Raw genomic sequence first — 24,240 nt, forward strand, 5'->3', positions numbered from 1 at the left:
CGCTTCCGACGCAATTTTAGTAATGCCCATGATGTTTTAAATCAATCCCCGTAAGACAATGCCTGTTTAAATTTGTAACGCGCTTAAAGCTCAAAATAAAGTTAAGTTGGTGAAAGCTGATGAATTATTGAATCTAAAGTTGTTTTCGAATTTCAAGTCTGAACGTTTTTTGTTCGACTTTATCACCATCAAAGTTTGTTATGTTAGTTAAGGTATTACACGGCTTCATCTAGTTCGAACTGGGCGGAAAAGTAACGAGAATTCCTTTTTTCAGGATTCAAATTTGACTTGGTATACTTCCAATCCGGATTTCACGCCATGTTTCCAACGCACCGTTCTGGTTTGGGTTCCTTGCGCTTTTCTGTGGATTTTCCTTCTCCCGGAAATTCAAACGTTCAGGCGATCGAAAAGAACTCATATTCCATGGACATTTCACAATATTACGAAAATGGTAAGTGGTGCGTTTTACCTACGTGTGGTGGACCTAGTTTACAAAGAATTCCTTATGTTAAAGGCACTAAAGGTTGCGAATCTAAAAAAGGATTGGTACTGATTTCAACCGATCAGCTTTTTCATGATAAAGACTGCCAAATTTTGTTTAATGCTTCAAGTTATTTCAGAAAATAATATGATTTTTTTAAAGGTTTCCTACATTCAGCAATCTACCTTATATTGTACTTGTATTGACGCCTGCAGCCATGAAATCGCAAATTGTTTGAAGGTGAATTCCAGTGTAGTCGTTAGGCCCTTTTTGGTGAGGCCATAGTTCGAATTTACCACCCTCTCATTAAACAAATTTACCAAGGTCCCTTAAAAATATTAAAATATCCCTTCAAAAATATAGAATTGAACCAATTGAGACTTTATTACTCTCTGAAATAAAATGGTTAAGGAAAAAAAGTTAATATAAACTTCCAAGCTTATAAAAATACCTTTCTAAAACGTCTTCACCAATCAGTGGTGATTATGATTTGCCATACGTTTTAATAAATAAAACAATAGTGAAAGGACCGTTCGATTTAGTAAAAGAAACAAGTTGGCAAGCCAAAATATACCTCTCCTCGGAAGAAATGTTCCTAGTGGTATTAATTTCTCGAGACCACCCTTAAAGATATCTCCGCGATTCAGAGTTATTTACTAAAAACTTAATCCCGGTTCAATCCCGCTCGGTATAAAATTATTATTTTAATTAAAATAATTGAGACGAAACAACTGAGTTTAATTTATTCAGAATAATATAAATTAAGTAGTTACAACAGTGAGTTAGACGTACTAAAACAATGCACAATTGAATTTAACTCTATTTACAGAACAAGTTTATTAGTTAAATATAATACGAAGCAAATTTTAATGAAATAAATATTTACAGAGGGTATTTGTATTTTTCTCGCTTACGAAAAACTTGCCGCATCTTTAACGCTTATTTTATTTCAACACTTGCCCTTGATGAAGATACCGTAGAATAGCTATATTCGACATCTGGTACTGGACGACTCGTAGACTTCCTGTTGACGTTGTGACACATACCGCATGAAAAAGACCAATACCGTCCAATTTTCAATATCTGGCACACCCAGGAAATCAATAATTGCATTAGGAATCGCAGATGTCCAAATATCCACACCAATAAAAAATGTATTAACAAGAAGCGAAAAACTTACCATTCACAAAGCACAGAAAGCCACTTGACTTAACGACAGCTCGTCTATCAATAAATGACCGTAGACGGAATAGTTAGGGCTCTTTATAAATAAAAACAAACGAACAATCTTAATCCGTCAAGAAAACTTTTAAAATAAATTACGAAGTAATGACGACCCAGTTAAAACCAGACCAACATATGTGTAAGTGCACGATGTATCGAAATTTTCATCATAAAACCAACATAACCACATTAATGAAAATGTATCACACATTTAAAGCCGATAAGAAAACACGTAAAATAAATAACGAAGTTACGAGTAAGGTAAGCAAAACTAAAAAACCGCGTTCTATACCACTGGAAATTGTACTCATAAATGACCCTTAACAGTTCAACAGTACCGATAGACAAAAAACTAACTAGGTGGACCACCCACGGGTTCTACCCTTTAACTATCTTCTCTGCTGACTGCGCTAAAACAAGATTTAACCGTTAAATTTTCATACGTCAAAAACTTTATAGACTTTAAAAACTATTAATATACTTTTTCAATCAATCGTACCATGTATCCGTGGTTCTGTGGTAGAATACTCGCCTGTCATGCATGAGGGCTCGGGTTAGAATCCTAACGATCCGATCGCAATTTGATACTAAGACGAATACCGTAAGCAATTGGTGGAAACCCTGCCATTTGGACGTTGAGTCGTTTATCGCTCCGTCCCAAAAGTCGATAAAAATAAGTTGGAGAGAAAACACCCATACATACAAAACACATACACAACAAACTCATCACCCACACCCACCATAAAACAAACTCAACATTCCCACACTACACATCAACATTACAAAAAACAAACTTTCCAACCCAACCACAAATTCATCCGTTAACGCTCACCTTCACACGGTAGTTTTGCCTCCCTTTAAACTGCAAACACGGTTTTTGACTTTGCCCCGGTAACGCGTTCGCAGCACACAGACTGACAGACACGGTGATTGTAAAACTCCTCCTAGAGGACATAGTCCCCTCGGAGAGGTTGAAACGTAATCCCGGTTTTACGCCAACCGGTAGAATATTTTTTTATTAAAATTAATATTAAAAATGTTATTGCCCTAAGCAAATTTCAAATATCAATAGAACAAAAAACAATCTTTGCACCAAAAACATTATTAACTTAACAAAGCAAAAAATTAGAAATAAAAAATAAAAAATAACCAATTATTAGAACGTTCACGAAACGTAAAATTTATACGTGCGAGAAACTATTTTACAGACAAAAACCAACCCATGGTATTATAGGTCTTGAACAAATCAAAAATATACAAAAACAAAGTTGAAGCGAAAACAAAAACTATAAGTGAAAGCAGTAATAAAAACTGCTTGTGCACTCCACGACAACCCAACGGAACCGGTAATAATCAATGCTAATAAAAAACCATGGACATGAATTATCCCCCACATTATCAATACTTTCGATAAACGAAATAAAACAAGAAAATTTCAGTAGAAAATATATAATAATAACCCAATCAAACAACAAGGTAATTCAAATGCTTAGAAATCCAGAAATTGTCAATCCATATACCCACGGTAATGAAAATTGTAATAGTAAAAACCAAAAACACCTTACCGTTAACAATTCCCGGTTTATAACGCAGACAAAAAACCCTTAACTGAATAGTGAAGGCTAAACTATGGCGCATATCTCAAAATAAATAAAACCAACGTAATCACATTAATGAAAATGTATCACACATTTAAAGCCGATAAGAACACACGTAAAATAAATAACAAAATTTCGAGTAAGGTAAGCAAAACGGAAAAGGCGTGATGTATACCACTTGGAATTGTATTCATAAATGACCCTTAACGGTTCAACAGTACTGATAGACAAAAAATTTACTTAAATTAAATATTTCAAATCTCTATAGAACCAATAACTATTTTTAGAACAAAAACGTTATTAAATTAACAAAGCAACAAAATTGAGAAATAGAAAATACAAAATTTAAAATTATAAGAACGCTGACAATAATCGATTTTAAAGGCAAAAACCAACTCATTGTAATATAGGTCTTAAACAATCAAATATATGCGGAAAACAAAAACTATACGTGAAAGCACTAAAAAACTGCATGGGCTCACCACAACAACCCAACAAACCCGGTAAAAATCAATGCTAATAAAAAAAAGTAGACATGAATTCTCCCTCACATTATCAACACTTTCGAGAAACGAAATAAAACAAGAAAAAAAAGTAAATATATAAAAATTATAAACCAAACAATAAGTTAATTCAAATACTTAGTAATCAAGAAAAAGTCGATCCACATACCCACAGATATAAAAATTGTAAAAGCAGAAATAAGCAATAAAATATATATAATAATAACCCAATTAAACAACAAGGTAATGAAATCCAGAAAAATCAATCCAAATATACCCAAGGTAAGAAATATTGTAATAGAGAAAACCAGAACCACCTTACCGTTCACAATTCCCGGCTTATAACGCACACAAAAACCCTTATCTCAATAGCGAAAGCTAAACGACAGCGTGTATTTCAATATAAATAAAACGAACATATTCACATTAATGAAAATGTATCACACATATAAAGCCGATAGGAAAACACGTAAAATCAATTACGAAGTTACGAGTAAGGTAAGCAAAACGAAAAGAGCGGGTTGTATACAATTTGAAATTGTTTTCATAAATAAACCATTAAACTTGAAAAGTCAATACCGTTTACGTCACGGCCTCCCGGATCAGAATAGACACACAACTATACATGTACATGTACATGTAGACCACCCAGGGGTTTAACTCTTTATCCCTTTTATATCTGCCGATCGCGCTTAAACAAGATTTGACCTTTATAATTTCACTAGCTTTAATACCCGGCTTCGCCCGGGGTCTTTTTGATTTGTACGTAATAAAAGTACGGAACCATAACAAAACCTTCTTCAGAAAACTTCGTATTTTTATTTCCTTCGGACGATTCTTCCTAATAACTTTTGGGAGAGCTAACTTTGAGTTTGTTTTTTAATTAGCCGACTGAAAGGCTAACTAAGGTTTAAAAAACAAACAAAACCCGCTAACTTGAAATACGCGGAAAAAAACGAAAAAAAAATAGGGTACGCGAAAAGCAAAACTCGAAAGAATAACGAAAAATAATACGGTAAAGAATACGGGCGAAAAGCAAAACTCGCTAACTTTCAGTACGCGAAAGAATACCGAAATATAATGCGGTACGCGAAAAGCTTAACTCGCTAACTTTCAGAACGCGAAAGAATACCGAAATATAATGCGGTACGCGAAAAGCTTAACTCGCTTACTTTCAATACGCGAAAGAATACCGAAATATAATGCGGTACGCGAAAAGCTAAACTCGCTTACTTTCAATACGCGAAAGAATACCGAAATATAATGCGGTACGCGAAAAGCTACACTCGCTTACTTTCAGTACGCGAAAGAATACCGAAATATAATGCGGTACGCGAAAAGCTAAACTCGCAAACTTTCAGTACGCGAAAGAATACCGAAATATAATGCGGTACGCGAAAAGCTAAACTCGCTTACTTTCAATACGCGAAAGAATACCGAAATATAATGCGGTACGCGAAAATCTAAACTCGCTAACTTTCAGTACGCGAAAGAATACCGAAATATAATACGGTACGCGAAAAGCAAAACTCGCTTACTTTCAGTACGCGAAAGAATACCGAAATATAATGCGGTACGCGAAAAGCTAAACTCGCTTACTTTCAATACGCGAAAGAATACCGAAATATAATGCGGTACGCGAAAATCTAAACTCGCTAACTTTCAGTACGCGAAATAATACCGAAATATAATACGGTACGCGAAAAGCAAAACTCGCTTACTTTCAGTACGCGAAAGAATACCGAAATATAATGCGGTACGCGAAAAGCTAAACTCGCTTACTTTCAGTACGCGAAAGAATACCAAAATATAATGCGGTACGCGAAAAGATAAACTCGCTTGCTTTCAATACGCGAAAGAATACCGAAATATAATACGGTACGCGAAAAGCAAAACTCGCTTACTTTCAGTACGCGAAAGAATACCGAAATATAATGCGGTACGCGAAAAGCTAAACTCGCTTACTTTCAATACGCGAAAGAATACCGAAATATAATGCGGTACGCGAAAAGCTAAACTCGCTTGCTTTCAATACGCGAAAGAATACCAAAATATAATGCGGTACGCGAAAAGCTAAACTCGCTTGCTTTCAATACGCGAAAGAATACCGAAATATAATACGGTACGCGAAAAGCAAAACTCGCTTACTTTCAGTACGCGAAAGAATACCAAAATATAATGCGGTACGCGAAACGCTAAACTCGCTTGCTTTCAATACGCGAAAGAATACCGAAATATAATACGGTACGCGAAAAGCTAAACTCGCTTGCTTTCAATACGCGAAAGAATACCGAAATATAATACGGTACGCGAAAAGCAAAACTCGCTTACTTTCAGTACGCGAAAGAATACCGAAATATAATGCGGTACGCGAAAAGCTAAACTCGCAAACTTTCAGTACGTGAAAGAATATCAAAATATAATGCGGTACGCGAAAAGCTAAACTCGCTTGCTTTCAATACGCGAAAGAATACCGAAATATAATACGGTACGCGAAAAGCAAAACTCGCTTAATTTCAGTACGCGAAAGAATACCGAAATATAATGCGGTACGCGAAAAGCTAAACTCGCTTACTTTCAATACGCGAAAGAATACCGAAATATAATGCGTACGCGAAAAGCTAAACTCGCTTGCTTTCAATACGCGAAAGAATACCGAAATATAATACGGTACGCGAAAAGCTAAACTCGCTTGCTTTCAATACGCGAAAGAATACCGAAATATAATACGGTACGCGAAAAGCAAAACTCGCTTACTTTCTGTACGCGAAAGAATACCGAAATATAATGCGGTACGCGAAACGCTAAACTCGCTTGCTTTCAATACGCGAAAGAATACCGAAATATAAAACGGTACGCGAAAAGCTAAACTCGCTTGCTTTCAATACGCGAAAGAATACCGAAATATAATACGGTACGCGAAAAGCAAAACTCGCTTACTTTCAGTACGCGAAAGAATACCGAAATATAATGCGGTACGCGAAAAGCTAAACTCGCAAACTTTCAGTACGCGAAAGAATACCGAAATATAATGCGGTACGCGAAAAGCTAAACTCGCTTACTTTCAATACGCGAAAGAATACCGAAATATAATGCGGTACGCGAAAATCTAAGCTCGCTAACTTTCAGTACGCGAAAGAATACCGAAATATAATACGGTACGCGAAAAGCTAAACTCGCTTGCTTTCAATACGCGAAAGAATACCGAAATATAATACGGTACGCGAAAAGCAAAACTCGCTTACTTTCAGTACGCGAAAGAATACCAAAATATAATGCGGTACGCGAAAAGCTAAACTCGCTTGCTTTCAATACGCGAAAGAATACCGAAATATAATACGGTACGTGAAAAGCAAAACTCGCTTACTTTCAGTACGCGAAAGAATACCGAAATATAATGCGGTACGCGAAAAGCTAAACTCGCTTACTTTCAGTACGCGAAAGAATACCAAAATATAATGCGGTACGCGAAAAGCTAAACTCGCTTGCTTTCAATACGCGAAAGAATACTGAAATATAATACGGTACGCGAAAAGCTAAACTCGCTTGCTTTCAATACGCAAAAGAATACCGAAATATAATGCGGTACGCGAAAATCTAAACTCGCTAACTTTCAGTACGCGAAAGAATACCGAAATATAATACGGTACGCGAAAAGCAAAACTCGCTTACTATCAGTACGCGAAAGAATACCGAAATATAATGCGGTACGCGAAAAGCTAAACTCGCTTACTTTCAGTACGCGAAAGAATACCAAAATATAATGCGGTATGCGAAAAGCTAAACTCGCTTGCTTTCAATACGCGAAAGAATACCGAAATATAATACGGTACGCGAAAAGCAAAATTCGCTTACTTTCAGTACGCGAAAGAATACCGAAATATAATGCGGTACGCGAAAAGCTAAACTCGCTTACTTTCAATACGCGAAAGAATACCAAAATATAATGCGGTATGCGAAAAGCTAAACTCGCTTGCTTTCAATACGCGAAAGAATACCGAAATATAATACGGTACGTGAAAAGCTAAACTCGCTAACTTTCAGTACGCGAAAGAATACCGAAATATAATGCGGTACGCGAAAATCTAAACTCGCTAACTTTCAGTACGCGAAAGAATACCGAAATATTATACGGTACGCGAAAAGCTAAACTCGCTTGCTTTCAATACGCGAAAGAATACCGAAATATAATACGGTACGCGAAAAGCAAAACGCGCTTACTTTCAGTACGCGAAAGAATACCAAAATATAATGCGGTACGCGAAAAGCTAAACTCGCTTGCTTTCAATACGCGAAAGAATACCGAAATATAATACGGTACGCGAAAAGCAAAACTCGCTTACTTTCAGTACGCGAAAGAATACCGAAATATAATGCGGTACGCGAAAAGCTAAACTCGCAAACTTTCAGTACGCGAAAGAATACCGAAATATAATGCGGTACGCGAAAAGCTAAACTCGCTTACTTTCAATACGCGAAAGAATACCGAAATATAATGCGGTACGCGAAAATCTAAGCTCGCTAACTTTCAGTACGCGAAAGAATACCGAAATATAATACGGTACGCGAAAAGCTAAACTCGCTTGCTTTCAATACGCGAAAGAATACCGAAATATAATACGGTACGCGAAAAGCAAAACTCGCTTACTTTCAGTACGCGAAAGAATACCAAAATATAATGCGGTACGCGAAAAGCTAAACTCGCTTGCTTTCAATACGCGAAAGAATACCGAAATATAATACGGTACGTGAAAAGCAAAACTCGCTTACTTTCAGTACGCGAAAGAATACCGAAATATAATGCGGTACGCGAAAAGCTAAACTCGCTTACTTTCAGTACGCGAAAGAATACCAAAATATAATGCGGTACGCGAAAAGCTAAACTCGCTTGCTTTCAATACGCGTAAGAATACTGAAATATAATACGGTACGCGAAAAGCTAAACTCGCTTGCTTTCAATACGCGAAAGAATACCGAAATATAATGCGGTACGCGAAAATCTAAACTCGCTAACTTTCAGTACGCGAAAGAATACCGAAATATAATACGGTACGCGAAAAGCAAAACTCGCTTACTTTCAGTACGCGAAAGAATACCGAAATATAATGCGGTACGCGAAAAGCTAAACTCGCTTACTTTCAGTACGCGAAAGAATACCAAAATATAATGCGGTATGCGAAAAGCTAAACTCGCTTGCTTTCAATACGCGAAAGAATACCGAAATATAATACGGTACGCGAAAAGCAAAATTCGCTTACTTTCAGTACGCGAAAGAATACCGAAATATAATGCGGTACGCGAAAAGCTAAACTCGCTTACTTTCAATACGCGAAAGAATACCGAAATATAATACGGTACGTGAAAAGCTAAACTCGCTAACTTTCAGTACGCGAAAGAATACCGAAATATAATGCGGTACGCGAAAATCTAAACTCGCTAACTTTCAGTACGCGAAAGAATACCGAAATATTATACGGTACGCGAAAAGCTAAACTCGCTTGCTTTCAATACGCGAAAGAATACCGAAATATAATACGGTACGCGAAAAGCAAAACTCGCTTACTTTCAGTACGCGAAAGAATACCAAAATATAATGCAGTACGCGAAAAGCTAAACTCGCTTGCTTTCAATACGCGAAAGAATACCGAAATATAATACGGTACGCGAAAAGCAAAACTCGCTTACTTTCAGTAGGCGAAAGAATACCGAAATATAATACGGTACGCGAAAAGCAAAACTCGCTTACTTTCAGTACGCGAAAGAATACCGAAATATAATGCGGTACACGAAAAGCTAAACTCGCAAACTTTCAGTACGCGAAAGAATACCGAAATATAATGCGGTACGCGAAAAGCTAAACTCGCTTACTTTCAATACGCGAAAGAATACCGAAATATAATGCGGTACGCGAAAATCTAAGCTCGCTAACTTTCAGTACGCGAAAGAATACCGAAATATAATACGGTACGCGAAAAGCTAAACTCGCTTGCTTTCAATACGCGAAAGAATACCGAAATATAATACGGTACGCGAAAAGCAAAACTCGCTTACTTTCAGTACGCGAAAGAATACCGAAATATAATGCGGTACGCGAAAAGCTAAACTCGCTTGCTTTCAATACGCGAAAGAATACCGAAATATAATACGGTACGCGAAAAGCAAAACTCGCTTACTTTCAGTACGCGAAAGAATACCAAAATATAATGCGGTACGCGAAAAGCTAAACTCGCTTGCTTTCAATACGCGAAAGAATACCGAAATATAATACGGTACGCGAAAAGCAAAACTCGCTTACTTTCAGTACGCGAAAGAATACCAAAATATAATGCGGTACGCGAAAAGCTAAACTCGCTTGCTTTCAATACGCGAAAGAATACCGAAATATAATACGGTACGCGAAAAGCAAAACTCGCTTAATTTCAGTACGCGAAAGAATACCGAAATATAATGCGCTACGCGAAAAGCTAAACTCGCTTACTTTCAATACGCGAAAGAATACCGAAATATAATGCGGTAGGCGAAAAGCTAAACTCGCTTGCTTTCAATACGCGAAAGAATACCGAAATATAATACGGTACGCGAAAAGCTAAACTCGCTTGCTTTCAATACGCGAAAGAATACCGAAATATAATACGGTACGCGAAAAGCTAAACTCGCTTGCTTTCAATACGCGAAAGAATACCGAAATATAATACGGTACGCGAAAAGCAAAACTCGCTTACTTTCAGTACGCGAAAGAATACCGAAATATAATGCGGTACGCGAAAAGCTAAACTCGCTTACTTTCAATACGCGAAAGAATACCGAAATATAATGCGGTACGCGAAAATCTAAGCTCGCTAACTTTCAGTACGAGAAAGAATACCGAAATATAATACGGTACGCGAAAAGCTAAACTCGCTTGCTTTCAATACGCGAAAGAATACCGAAATATAATACGGTACGCGAAAAGCAAAACTCGCTTACTTTCAATACGCGAAAGAATACCGAAATATAATACGGTACGCGAAAAGCAAAACTCGCTTACTTTCAGTACGCGAAAGAATACCAAAATATAATGCGGTACGCGAAAAGCTAAACTCGCTTGCTTTCAATACGCGAAAGAATACCGAAATATAATACGGTACGCGAAAAGCAAAACTCGCTTACTTTCAGTACGCGAAAGAATACCAAAATATAATGCGGTACGCGAAAAGCTAAACTCGCTTGCTTTCAATACGCGAAAGAATACCGAAATATAATACGGTACGCGAAAAGCAAAACTCGCTTAATTTCAGTACGCGAAAGAATACCGAAATATAATGCGGTACGCGAAAAGCTAAACTCGCTTACTTTCAATACGCGAAAGAATACCGAAATATAATGCCGTAGGCGAAAAGCTAAACTCGCTTGCTTTCAATACGCGAAAGAATACCGAAATATAATACGGTACGCGAAAAGCTAAACTCGCTTGCTTTCAATACGCGAAAGAATACCGAAATATAATACGGTACGCGAAAAGCAAAACTCGCTTACTTTCAGTACGCGAAAGAATACCGAAATATAATGCGGTACGCGAAACGCTAAACTCGCTTGCTTTCAATACGCGAAAGAATACCGAAATATAATACGGTACGCGAAAAGCTAAACTCGCTTGCTTTCAATACGCGAAAGAATACCGAAATAAAATACGGTACGCGAAAAGCAAAACTCGCTTACTTTCAGTACGCGAAAGAATACCGAAATATAATGCGGTACGCGAAAAGCAAAACTCGCTTACTTTCAGTACGCGAAAGAATACCAAAATATAATGCGGTACGCGAAAAGCTAAACTCGCTTGCTTTCAATACGCGAAAGAATACCGAAATATAATACGGTACGCGAAAAGCAAAACTCGCTTACTTTCAGTACGCGAAAGAATACCAAAATATAATGCGGTACGCGAAAAGCTAAACTCGCTTGCTTTCAATACGCGAAAGAATACCGAAATATAATACGGTACGCGAAAAGCAAAACTCGCTTAATTTCAGTACGCGAAAGAATACCGAAATATAATGCGCTACGCGAAAAGCTAAACTCGCTTACTTTCAATACGCGAAAGAATACCGAAATATAATGCGGTAGGCGAAAAGCTAAACTCGCTTGCTTTCAATACGCGAAAGAATACCGAAATATAATACGGTACGCGAAAAGCTAAACTCGCTTGCTTTCAATACGCGAAAGAATACCGAAATATAATACGGTACGCGAAAAGCTAAACTCGCTTGCTTTCAATACGCGAAAGAATACCGAAATATAATACGGTACGCGAAAAGCAAAACTCGCTTACTTTCAGTACGCGAAAGAATACCGAAATATAATGCGGTACGCGAAAAGCTAAACTCGCTTACTTTCAATACGCGAAAGAATACCGAAATATAATGCGGTACGCGAAAATCTAAGCTCGCTAACTTTCAGTACGAGAAAGAATACCGAAATATAATACGGTACGCGAAAAGCTAAACTCGCTTGCTTTCAATACGCGAAAGAATACCGAAATATAATACGGTACGCGAAAAGCAAAACTCGCTTACTTTCAATACGCGAAAGAATACCGAAATATAATACGGTACGCGAAAAGCAAAACTCGCTTACTTTCAGTACGCGAAAGAATACCAAAATATAATGCGGTACGCGAAAAGCTAAACTCGCTTGCTTTCAATACGCGAAAGAATACCGAAATATAATACGGTACGCGAAAAGCAAAACTCGCTTACTTTCAGTACGCGAAAGAATACCAAAATATAATGCGGTACGCGAAAAGCTAAACTCGCTTGCTTTCAATACGCGAAAGAATACCGAAATATAATACGGTACGCGAAAAGCAAAACTCGCTTAATTTCAGTACGCGAAAGAATACCGAAATATAATGCGGTACGCGAAAAGCTAAACTCGCTTACTTTCAATACGCGAAAGAATACCGAAATATAATGCCGTAGGCGAAAAGCTAAACTCGCTTGCTTTCAATACGCGAAAGAATACCGAAATATAATACGGTACGCGAAAAGCTAAACTCGCTTGCTTTCAATACGCGAAAGAATACCGAAATATAATACGGTACGCGAAAAGCAAAACTCGCTTACTTTCAGTACGCGAAAGAATACCGAAATATAATGCGGTACGCGAAACGCTAAACTCGCTTGCTTTCAATACGCGAAAGAATACCGAAATATAATACGGTACGCGAAAAGCTAAACTCGCTTGCTTTCAATACGCGAAAGAATACCGAAATAAAATACGGTACGCGAAAAGCAAAACTCGCTTACTTTCAGTACGCGAAAGAATACCGAAATATAATGCGGTACGCGAAAATCTAAGCTCGCTTGCTTTCAATACGCGAAAGAATACCGAAATAAAATACGGTACGCGAAAAGCAAAACTCGCTTACTTTCAATACGCGAAAGAATACCGAAATATAATGCGGTACGCGAAAATCTAAGCTCGCTAACTTTCAGTACGCGAAAGAATACCGAAATATAATACGGTACGCGAAAAGCTAAACTCGCTTGCTTTCAATACGCGAAAGAATACCGAAATAAAATACGGTACGCGAAAAGCAAAACTCGCTTACTTTCAATACGCGAAAGAATACCGAAATATAATGCGGTACGCGAAAATCTAAGCTCGCTAACTTTCAGTACGCGAAAGAATACCGAAATATAATACGGTACGCGAAAAGCTAAACTCGCTTGCTTTCAATACGCGAAAGAATACCGAAATAAAATACGGTACGCGAAAAGCAAAACTCGCTTACTTTCAATACGCGAAAGAATACCGAAATATAATGCGGTACGCGAAAATCTAAGCTCGCTAACTTTCAGTACGCGAAAGAATACCGAAATATAATACGGTACGCGAAAAGCTAAACTCGCTTGCTTTCAATACGCGAAAGAATACCGAAATATAATACGGTACGCGAAAAGCAAAACTCGCTTACTTTCAGTACGCGAAAGAATACCAAAATATAATGCGGTACGCGAAAAGCTAAACTCGCTTGCTTTCAATACGCGAAAGAATACCGAAATATAATACGGTACGTGAAAAGCAAAGCTCGCTTACTTTCAGTACGCGAAAGAATACCGAAATATAATGCGGTACGCGAAAAGCTAAACTCGCTTACTTTCAGTACGCGAAAGAATACCAAAATATAATGCGGTATGCGAAAAGCTAAACTCGCTTGCTTTCAATACGCGAAAGAATACCGAAATATAATACGGTACGCGAAAAGCAAAATTCGCTTACTTTCAGTACGCGAAAGAATACCGAAATATAATGCGGTACGCGAAAAGCTAAACTCGCTTACTTTTAATACGCGAAAGAATACCGAAATATAATGCGGTACGCGAAAAGCTAAACTCGCTTGCTTTCAATACGCGAAAGAATACCGAAATATAATGCGGTACGCGAAAAGCTAAACTCGCTTACTTTCAATACGCGAAAGAATACCGAAATATAATGCGGTACGCGAAAATCTAAGCTCGCTAACTTTCAGTACGCGAAAGAATACCGAAATATAATACGGTACGCGAAAAGCTAAACTCGCTTGCTTTCAATACGCGAAAGAATACCGAAATATAATACGGTACGCGAAAAGCAAAACTCGCTTACTTTCAGTACGCGAAAGAATACCAAAATATAATGCGGTACGCGAAAAGCTAAACTCGCTTGCTTTCAATACGCGAAAGAATACCGAAATATAATACGGTACGTGAAAAGCAAAGCTCGCTTACTTTCAGTACGCGAAAGAATACCGAAATATAATGCGGTACGCGAAAAGCTAAACTCGCTTACTTTCAATACGCGAAAGAATACCGAAATATAATGCGGTACGCGAAAATCTAAGCTCGCTAACTTTCAGTACGAGAAAGAATACCGAAATATAATACGGTACGCGAAAAGCTAAACTCGCTTGCTTTCAATACGCGAAAGAATACCGAAATATAATACGGTACGCGAAAAGCAAAACTCGCTTACTTTCAATACGCGAAAGAATACCGAAATATAATACGGTACGCGAAAAGCAAAACTCGCTTACTTTCAGTACGCGAAAGAATACCAAAATATAATGCGGTACGCGAAAAGCTAAACTCGCTTGCTTTCAATACGCGAAAGAATACCGAAATATAATACGGTACGCGAAAAGCAAAACTCGCTTACTTTCAGTACGCGAAAGAATACCAAAATATAATGCGGTACGCGAAAAGCTAAACTCGCTTGCTTTCAATACGCGAAAGAATACCGAAATATAATACGGTACGCGAAAAGCAAAACTCGCTTAATTTCAGTACGCGAAAGAATACCGAAATATAATGCGGTACGCGAAAAGCTAAACTCGCTTACTTTCAATACGCGAAAGAATACCGAAATATAATGCCGTAGGCGAAAAGCTAAACTCGCTTGCTTTCAATACGCGAAAGAATACCGAAATATAATACGGTACGCGAAAAGCTAAACTCGCTTGCTTTCAATACGCGAAAGAATACCGAAATATAATACGGTACGCGAAAAGCAAAACTCGCTTACTTTCAGTACGCGAAAGAATACCGAAATATAATGCGGTACGCGAAACGCTAAACTCGCTTGCTTTCAATACGCGAAAGAATACCGAAATATAATACGGTACGCGAAAAGCTAAACTCGCTTGCTTTCAATACGCGAAAGAATACCGAAATAAAATACGGTACGCGAAAAGCAAAACTCGCTTACTTTCAGTACGCGAAAGAATACCGAAATATAATGCGGTACGCGAAAATCTAAGCTCGCTTGCTTTCAATACGCGAAAGAATACCGAAATAAAATACGGTACGCGAAAAGCAAAACTCGCTTACTTTCAATACGCGAAAGAATACCGAAATATAATGCGGTACGCGAAAATCTAAGCTCGCTAACTTTCAGTACGCGAAAGAATACCGAAATATAATACGGTACGCGAAAAGCTAAACTCGCTTGCTTTCAATACGCGAAAGAATACCGAAATAAAATACGGTACGCGAAAAGCAAAACTCGCTTACTTTCAATACGCGAAAGAATACCGAAATATAATGCGGTACGCGAAAATCTAAGCTCGCTAACTTTCAGTACGCGAAAGAATACCGAAATATAATACGGTACGCGAAAAGCTAAACTCGCTTGCTTTCAATACGCGAAAGAATACCGAAATAAAATACGGTACGCGAAAAGCAAAACTCGCTTACTTTCAATACGCGAAAGAATACCGAAATATAATGCGGTACGCGAAAATCTAAGCTCGCTAACTTTCAGTACGCGAAAGAATACCGAAATATAATACGGTACGCGAAAAGCTAAACTCGCTTGCTTTCAATACGCGAAAGAATACCGAAATATAATACGGTACGCGAAAAGCAAAACTCGCTTACTTTCAGTACGCGAAAGAATACCAAAATATAATGCGGTACGCGAAAAGCTAAACTCGCTTGCTTTCAATACGCGAAAGAATACCGAAATATAATACGGTACGTGAAAAGCAAAGCTCGCTTACTTTCAGTACGCGAAAGAATACCGAAATATAATGCGGTACGCGAAAAGCTAAACTCGCTTACTTTCAGTACGCGAAAGAATACCAAAATATAATGCGGTATGCGAAAAGCTAAACTCGCTTGCTTTCAATACGCGAAAGAATACCGAAATATAATACGGTACGCGAAAAGCAAAATTCGCTTACTTTCAGTACGCGAAAGAATACCGAAATATAATGCGGTACGCGAAAAGCTAAACTCGCTTACTTTTAATACGCGAAAGAATACCGAAATATAATGCGGTACGCGAAAAGCTAAACTCGCTTGCTTTCAATACGCGAAAGAATACCGAAATATAATGCGGTACGCGAAAAGCTAAACTCGCTTACTTTCAATACGCGAAAGAATACCGAAATATAATGCGGTACGCGAAAATCTAAGCTCGCTAACTTTCAGTACGCGAAAGAATACCGAAATATAATACGGTACGCGAAAAGCTAAACTCGCTTGCTTTCAATACGCGAAAGAATACCGAAATATAATACGGTACGCGAAAAGCAAAACTCGCTTACTTTCAGTACGCGAAAGAATACCAAAATATAATGCGGTACGCGAAAAGCTAAACTCGCTTGCTTTCAATACGCGAAAGAATACCGAAATATAATACGGTACGTGAAAAGCAAAGCTCGCTTACTTTCAGTACGCGAAAGAATACCGAAATATAATGCGGTACGCGAAAAGCTAAACTCGCTTACTTTCAGTACGCGAAAGAATACCAAAATATAATGCGGTATGCGAAAAGCTAAACTCGCTTGCTTTCAATACGCGAAAGAATACCGAAATATAATACGGTACGCGAAAAGCAAAATTCGCTTACTTTCAGTACGCAAAAGAATACCGAAATATAATGCGGTACGCGAAAAGCTAAACTCGCTTACTTTTAATACGCGAAAGAATACCGAAATATAATGCGGTACGCGAAAAGCTAAACTCGCTTGCTTTCAATACGCGAAAGAATACCGAAATATAATACGGTACGCGAAAAGCTAAACTCGCTTGCTTTCAATACGCGAAAGAATACCGAAATATAATACGGTACGCGAAAAGCAAAACTCGCTTGCTTTCAATACGCGAAAGAATACCGAAATATAATACGGTACGCGAAAAGCAAAACTCGCTTACTTTCAGTACGCAAAAGAATACCGAAATATAATGCGGTACGCGAAAAGCTAAACTCGCTTACTTTCAATACGCGAAAGAATACCGAAATATAATGCGGTACGCGAAAAGCTAAACTCGCTTACTTTCAATACGCGAAAGAATACCGAAATATAATGCGGTACGCGAAAAGCTAAACTCGCTTGCTTTCAATACGCGAAAGAATACCGAAATATAATACGGTACGCGAAAAGCAAAACTCGCTAACTTTCCATACGTGGTTTTCCCCGCTAACTTTGCTAACTTTGGAGCCTTTATAATTGTTGGCCGCGGGCTAATTAGCGGCTTTGGGAGGGCGAAAACGTATGGGACAACTGGAACAGGTTCAAGAGAGAGCGAGAGACCGAGAGCGAGGGGGGATAACACTTACAAGGAGACATCCCGAAGAGTAACCCACCGATTTTGTTCAAACTCGGGGGATTGATAGACCTTCGTGTAACTTGAAAAACCCTACAGGGAATTTATTCAATGGGCAACCGTTGTGCGGTAGCAACGAAAAATATTTTTGACAACAACAAATGGAAATTTTCCCATTGAAAATAACATGGGATTCTGACCGATTCCTAGGACCCCACTGTGAAAAATTTTAACAAATTTAAAAATTTCGAAAATGCCAAAAATTTAAAAAATTGATAAAAATTAATAAAAAAAACATCAAAATTGATCAACTTTTGATCAATTTGAGGTCGAAATCCCATGTTATTTTCAATGGGAAAATTTAATATTTTGTGTTGTCAAAAACATTTCTCGTTGCCATGGCAAAACGGTTGCCCATTGAATAAATTCCCTTTAGGATTTTTCATGATACATGAAGGTCTACCAATCCTCCGAGTTTGAACAAAATCGGTGGGTTACACTTCGGGATGTCTCCCTGTTAGGGGACGGTCGTCGATCGGTCCACGGAAGCCACAAACACACACACATTGAGGATTATATATAAGATTACAGGAAAAAGCTCAGCTTCGTTGGGGAAACAGAGGATATATAGGTAACCATGTACTTTTCACTGCCCCCAAGAAGGGACAGAAATTTGAGAGAATAATTGGTGATATCCAAGAGGGAACATTCTGGATCCATATATTTTTGTACCATCAATATGTTTAAAAAAATTTTATTAAAATTTCCAATAAATTTACTTTTAAGTTACCCTGACAATTATACAACTTATTACCTAATTTCAGGGCTGTATCTGCCTTGGGTTCGATCCCAGCTAGTGGCACTGGGTGAAAATCTGGAACCACACCTTCTGCGTAGAGTTTGTAAGTTCTCTCCCCACTGGTTAAAGGGGTTTTCCACCGAGATCTTCGGTTTCCCCTTCCCATAAAAACTTGCTGAGGTTAACGGTAATAGTAAGTGTAGGGAGCTGTTGGCTCGCGTGGCATGAAGGGCTTGCCACCACCCTCCTACGCCTTGTAACCCGGCCACCTGTTACTATGAACTTGCTCCAGTTATCGCTAGAGTACATAAAAAAGATTTAATTATCATAAATACCGAGAGGCTGACAACTCCCCGCAATCGAGATACAAACTTGTAGCTTTGACCAAGGGCGTATCCAGGATTTTATTTCAGGGGGGGTTTTGAGGGAAAATTTAAAGGGGGGGGGTGCTGATGGAAGTGTCACTGATATTTATTAGGCACCCCCCCCCGGTCATCAGCATTTCGGGGGGGGTGAACCCCCAAACCCCCCCCCTTAAATACGCCCTTGGCTTTGACGGTACTAAAGGGATTACGAAACTGATTATAGAATTAGCATTGCCAGAGGCTGTACTCAATTTCATATGACTGTAATCGGTGTACAGAAATTAAGGAAGTGGTTAGCCCTTTGATAAATACTAATAAAAGTTAATAACCATGTATTATATCAACGGTCGGCTATAACGTTGCCACCTGTATTATGAAAAGACCCCAGTTAATAGAGATGGCCATGAACCTATCCAATTGGTTTTTAAAAATGCGTTTTAGTGGAGAGCATTGTGCTATATATTAATGGCAAAGGAAGCTAAAATTCAAAATAGCCAAATGATAACGTCACAGAGAGATATTGTAGAGTATTTTAATTAGATAACTTATACTTTATTTAATTTACTTTAAACTAAATTATGTTTCCGGTGTAAAAACGAATGTTTTAAATTCCTGTTATTTATGTTATTGACCAATTTACAAACGATCCAATGAACGCGAGGGGTACCAATTAGTACCGCCTTTTGATTTTGAGGCTAGCGACAACCATTGAGAAAAAATGGTACTTCACCTCGATCCGCCACTTGCTTTAAAACATTTCGAACAAAAACCAATATTTATCGATAAAGATTTTATAAAATTTATGATTATATTATTTAATAAATTTGTTTATCTCCGTTTAATTTTTAAGGATTAGTCTTTCATTGAAAAGGTAAAATACGTTCCAAAATATTGAAAGCTTTTAATATAATAATGATAATCAGCTAGGCTAATACCCAAGGCATCAAGCGACTTTTAAAGCCATGAATTCAAGTGGATGGGTAACAATGTGGAGAGCCCTTCCGAAAAAAGTAACAATTTTTCTTTCAGAGAACCTTATTTAATTTTAATTTCTATCTGTAAATTAGTTTCACCCAATTTATTAAACATTCCTTTTATTGCCGGTTAATACAATTTATAGACAAATATGGCGGTTGTAGCCTACCTTTTCGATTATATTCTCCAAATTCTAAAAAGCCCAACTTTCTCCAAAGGTTGCGAATGGAAACTTAAAAAATTATTAAATGTACTAATTGTAACGTTTACTAATAAACGTTGAAAAACTTGTAGTTATCTACAGTGGCGGCTTAAGAAGGCTGGGTCCCCGGGGCGGCGGCAATGTTTTGTGACACCCCCCAGGACCGTGCAGAAGTTTTCACGTCCGTCTTCTTCAAGTTTAATCGGTCTGATTTGCACCCCCCCCCCCTCGAGCTTCTCCGATGGCACCCCTGGCTAACCTGATACCCGGGGCGGACCGCCCCTCTCGCCCCCCCCTTACGCAGCCACTGGTTATCTACACGCGTCTCTTGGAATAAATAGCGTGTTAACATGCTCCAAAATGGCTTTTTCCAACCCTTAAACTAGTTGTAACTATTGTTTGAAACAACGAATGACTGTGAATTTTTTTTCACGTTCTAATGTCGCTATAAGCTCTATCGCATGACACCCACGAGAACCCTGTGCTCCTTCAGTGAAAGTAACGTCACTGCTAGGGGTCGCAGCCTATAACCTTTGGTGCTGCATCACTTTCTATTATTTCCTTATTATAAAAATACCTATTATTTGTAATAGATCATTTTGGAATTTTTGTCAAAATTTGGGCTCTCTGAAACACTGTGCATTCGCCTGAACAACAAGTAAACGTCAAAAAGATCAACTTTTTTTTTCGGAAATAAATTTGTATTCGAGATTATACGAAAAATACCACTTAGCACTCATTAGGTGGGCAATAGGTTTATTCATGACACATTAACAAAAATATATAATTGAAAGGGAATCGATAAAGGTTTTTATTAAAAAACGTCTTGGCATTCTAGTAATTTTATGTTTTTAATTAAATATAGATTGCAAATGTTGCACTTTTAGCAGTCAATGTACTGAAAAAAGCCTACGACGTTTAATAGAAACAACCATTCTTTATACAAAGTAACATTAATAAATCGAAAGTCAGCACTGATGGCAGAGTCTCTAATCCATTTCTCTCTCGTCAAGGATAACGCCCGTTGCAACAACGTTTACCGGAGCAAGAATGAATTATTGTGAAGTTTCCGAAAGTCATCCAGGAGGCAATAGAATATCGGTGAGTACTCCGACTCCTAAATAAAGGAAGAATTTCTGATTGATGTTTATTGCGCGTCTGTGTTCAACTAGAGACGATTTAAGGGACTAAAATCATTGATGTCTCCCATAATTTTTAAGCATAGGCTCGTGTTAACAGCGCGGTTCATGTGAAAAGAGCGACTTCGTCGTTAAGTTGGGATGGTGGCGATGTATTAAAACTCCATACACTAAGGATTTAGGAAATCAACCCAATATACGGAAATTATTTATAAAATCTCGGAATAAAAATTTAAAAAAACAAACAAAAATCAAATTTAAAACCTAATATTTTGTGAAATTATATCTGCTTTGCTCCGAAACCATACATTTAACTGACTAATCTTTGTTTAGCTGGAAGAAGTAACGCCTCCCTGTCGTTGAGAACGATAGCCACAATAAGCAGGGCTGGTAGGTTTCACTTTATAGATATTATAAGATTGTGATAAGTATCGACAGCATTTATTAATACACGATAGGCATAAAACAATAAACAGAAAACTCCAGCTGAGCTTAGCAAATCAAAATAACACCAACTTCTTAATTGGTACCAATTAGTTTACAACGTACTTCTATACGTAGAACATACTTATCTAGCTCGCTTCCATACTCTCATCAACAAATGATGTACTTAAGTCAGTCGTTGTCTTGGCGATCATCCTTTTGTAGATTCGATTTCTTTTACGGAATATACGACCCTTACAAATAATCGTTGCACGAAATGGCTCTTCCAAGTATAAAGAAGGAGTGAACGTATCTTCTCCTGACCACGTTTCGCGAAGAGTTGATGTCGCCAAGCGAAAAAATTCTTTTTACGTATGTGACCTGTAGAAATTTTTTTTATTGATGGCAATTGTACCGTCAAAGACATTTGATGGTAGTTTAATTCTCAAGAAACCGTAGTCAGACTGTTATTTATGGTTAAGACGCATGGTTACACTTGCAATGTTGACGAACACTTCATAAATATCCTTTTATTATTTTGAATACTGTTGACATTCTTGAATGAATTTGAGAATGCCATTAAAGGTATTCACGACCCTATTTAACGTTATTTGTTTTGCTAAAATGCTTTAGTAGTTTTAAATTACTGAAATACTTCACTTGTACGAATAAGCATCTATAAAAACCTATAAATCTCTGATCAATCCACAGTAATTTCGATGTGTTGTAATAATTAATAAATACACTTCATTTTGCCATCGCAAAAGAATCTTTGTGTAGATGACGATGTAACGGCTGGATCCTAACTTTTAAGCCTATTTTATTAACGCGAATTTCAGCATTGCTATAGAAACATTATTTTCAATTTAATGTGTTTCAGCGTTTTCGTATACGTGGCGACCGGACAGAATCGATTATTCTATGTAATCAAAGAACTTTATAGTCGATCGTCCGATATACAACAGCATATTCCACCGAAACGGATCACAATGTCCTACTTGAAACCCATACTCCGGGTGTGGTTCTGCGGGACGGCGCTGTCGATCAGCGTCTTGTGCTTAGAAATTACCTTCAGACATTTGACCCGAAAGAACAGAAACCCAACAAAGAGAAGATGAATGTTATAGTCAGTTTGCAGGCTAAGAAAGACAAAATATAAAGTACAGTCGGCGTAAGGATACCTCAGACCATTTCCGGCGTAATTTAAATTTGACCACTTTACGGTCAATTTCAAATTTCGTGAGTTTCATCGTTTTTTCGCGCCATCTAGGAACCGTAATTGGAATCTATTTTTTAATTTCATGTTGTCATGAGTTTAATTACTGAATGCAGCTAAAGAAGGTTCGATAATTGAAGCTCCAAATATTTTAAATAGCCCAAGAGGTTACTATAAAAAGCATGATAAAGGTTTATTGTTAACAAGTAAAGAGAAAAATATAATTTTAAACGTCTATAGCTCATTAAGACAACGTTACCCCCCAGAAAGCGTTGTAACTATTTTATAAGAAACTGCCGATTTAACTGGTAAGATGTAGAAATAAATTTCCAAAAATAAATAATTATACATACTATTTTAAATTTAAGAATTATAGGAATGCCTTATCTTTTAAATTTGCTCGATACCAGAATTATGAAATTAAAAAATAAAGATTCCAATTTCGGTCTCTAGATTGCGCTAAAAGACGAAAAAAAGAGCAAAATTCGAATTTGACCGTAATATGGCCAAATTCAAATTTCGCGCGGTGGAATGACCGGAAACGATCTGAGGCATCCTTGCGCCGATTGTACTATATATTTTGTCTTTCTTAGCCTGCAACTCACTATAGGCATCAATTTGCTCTAAAAAATGAGTATGAAATTATGAAAGTATTTCATGAATTCATCTATTGATGCTTCGACTGCACTTTCCCTCATGAACGTTTCAACATTAGTATAATCTAATCTAATCGTCTTTAAAAAGAACTATTTGCCACGTAAGGTAATGATGTTTGTGAATGAAGTTGCAAAGTGTACCTTTCCAAATACAAAAGTACCAAAAATCAAACACTCCAAGAACATTTAAAAAGAAGCTGTTCAGGCAGTCGTACAAATATCTCATCAACAACCTAAGATTGCACAAAAATACAAAAATATTAGTACAATGATCGTGAGCTATGGTAAAACAAAGTTCCGCACGTATGTTTATGGTATTTGATTGAGATTGTTGAGATTCGGCGGTGAATTATGTATTCATTACACGAGCTTTCAAAGTGCATTTTTGCACAAGTGCATTTAATTCAATATTATTATATATTAAGATGTACACTATCCTAAAACATGCGAAACAACCGAAAATTTTAATGAAGGTCTAATTTGTATTTAAAATGTTAAAACATTTATTGAAATCAAATTTTTATTTAATTGATTTTTAAGGGGTTATTTTTACAAATTTATTTGTAAATTGAGTTTGGTAATTAAATGTT

At 37.4% G+C, this 24,240-nt stretch overlaps 1 protein-coding gene across 1 annotated transcript; it reads left to right on the forward strand.

Annotated features, from left to right (window-relative positions):
- Window positions 1–318: 318 nt before the first annotated feature.
- Window positions 319–21,731, forward strand: LOC149961994 (uncharacterized). The gene is made up of 5 exons (XM_090164340.1): window positions 319–451; window positions 18,700–18,777; window positions 21,082–21,163; window positions 21,230–21,317; window positions 21,689–21,731. The coding sequence occupies exons 1-5, from the start codon at window positions 319–321 to the stop codon at window positions 21,716–21,718; spliced, it is 411 nt and encodes a 136-aa protein (XP_090020466.1). The 3' UTR covers window positions 21,719–21,731.
- The last annotated feature ends 2,509 nt before the right edge of the window (window positions 21,732–24,240 follow it).

This window comes from Leiobunum rupestre, chromosome 1, assembly GCF_980474605.1.
Source record: "Leiobunum rupestre chromosome 1, qqLeiRupe1.1.hap1, whole genome shotgun sequence".
Classification (NCBI taxonomy): Eukaryota; Metazoa; Arthropoda; class Arachnida; order Opiliones; family Sclerosomatidae; genus Leiobunum; species Leiobunum rupestre.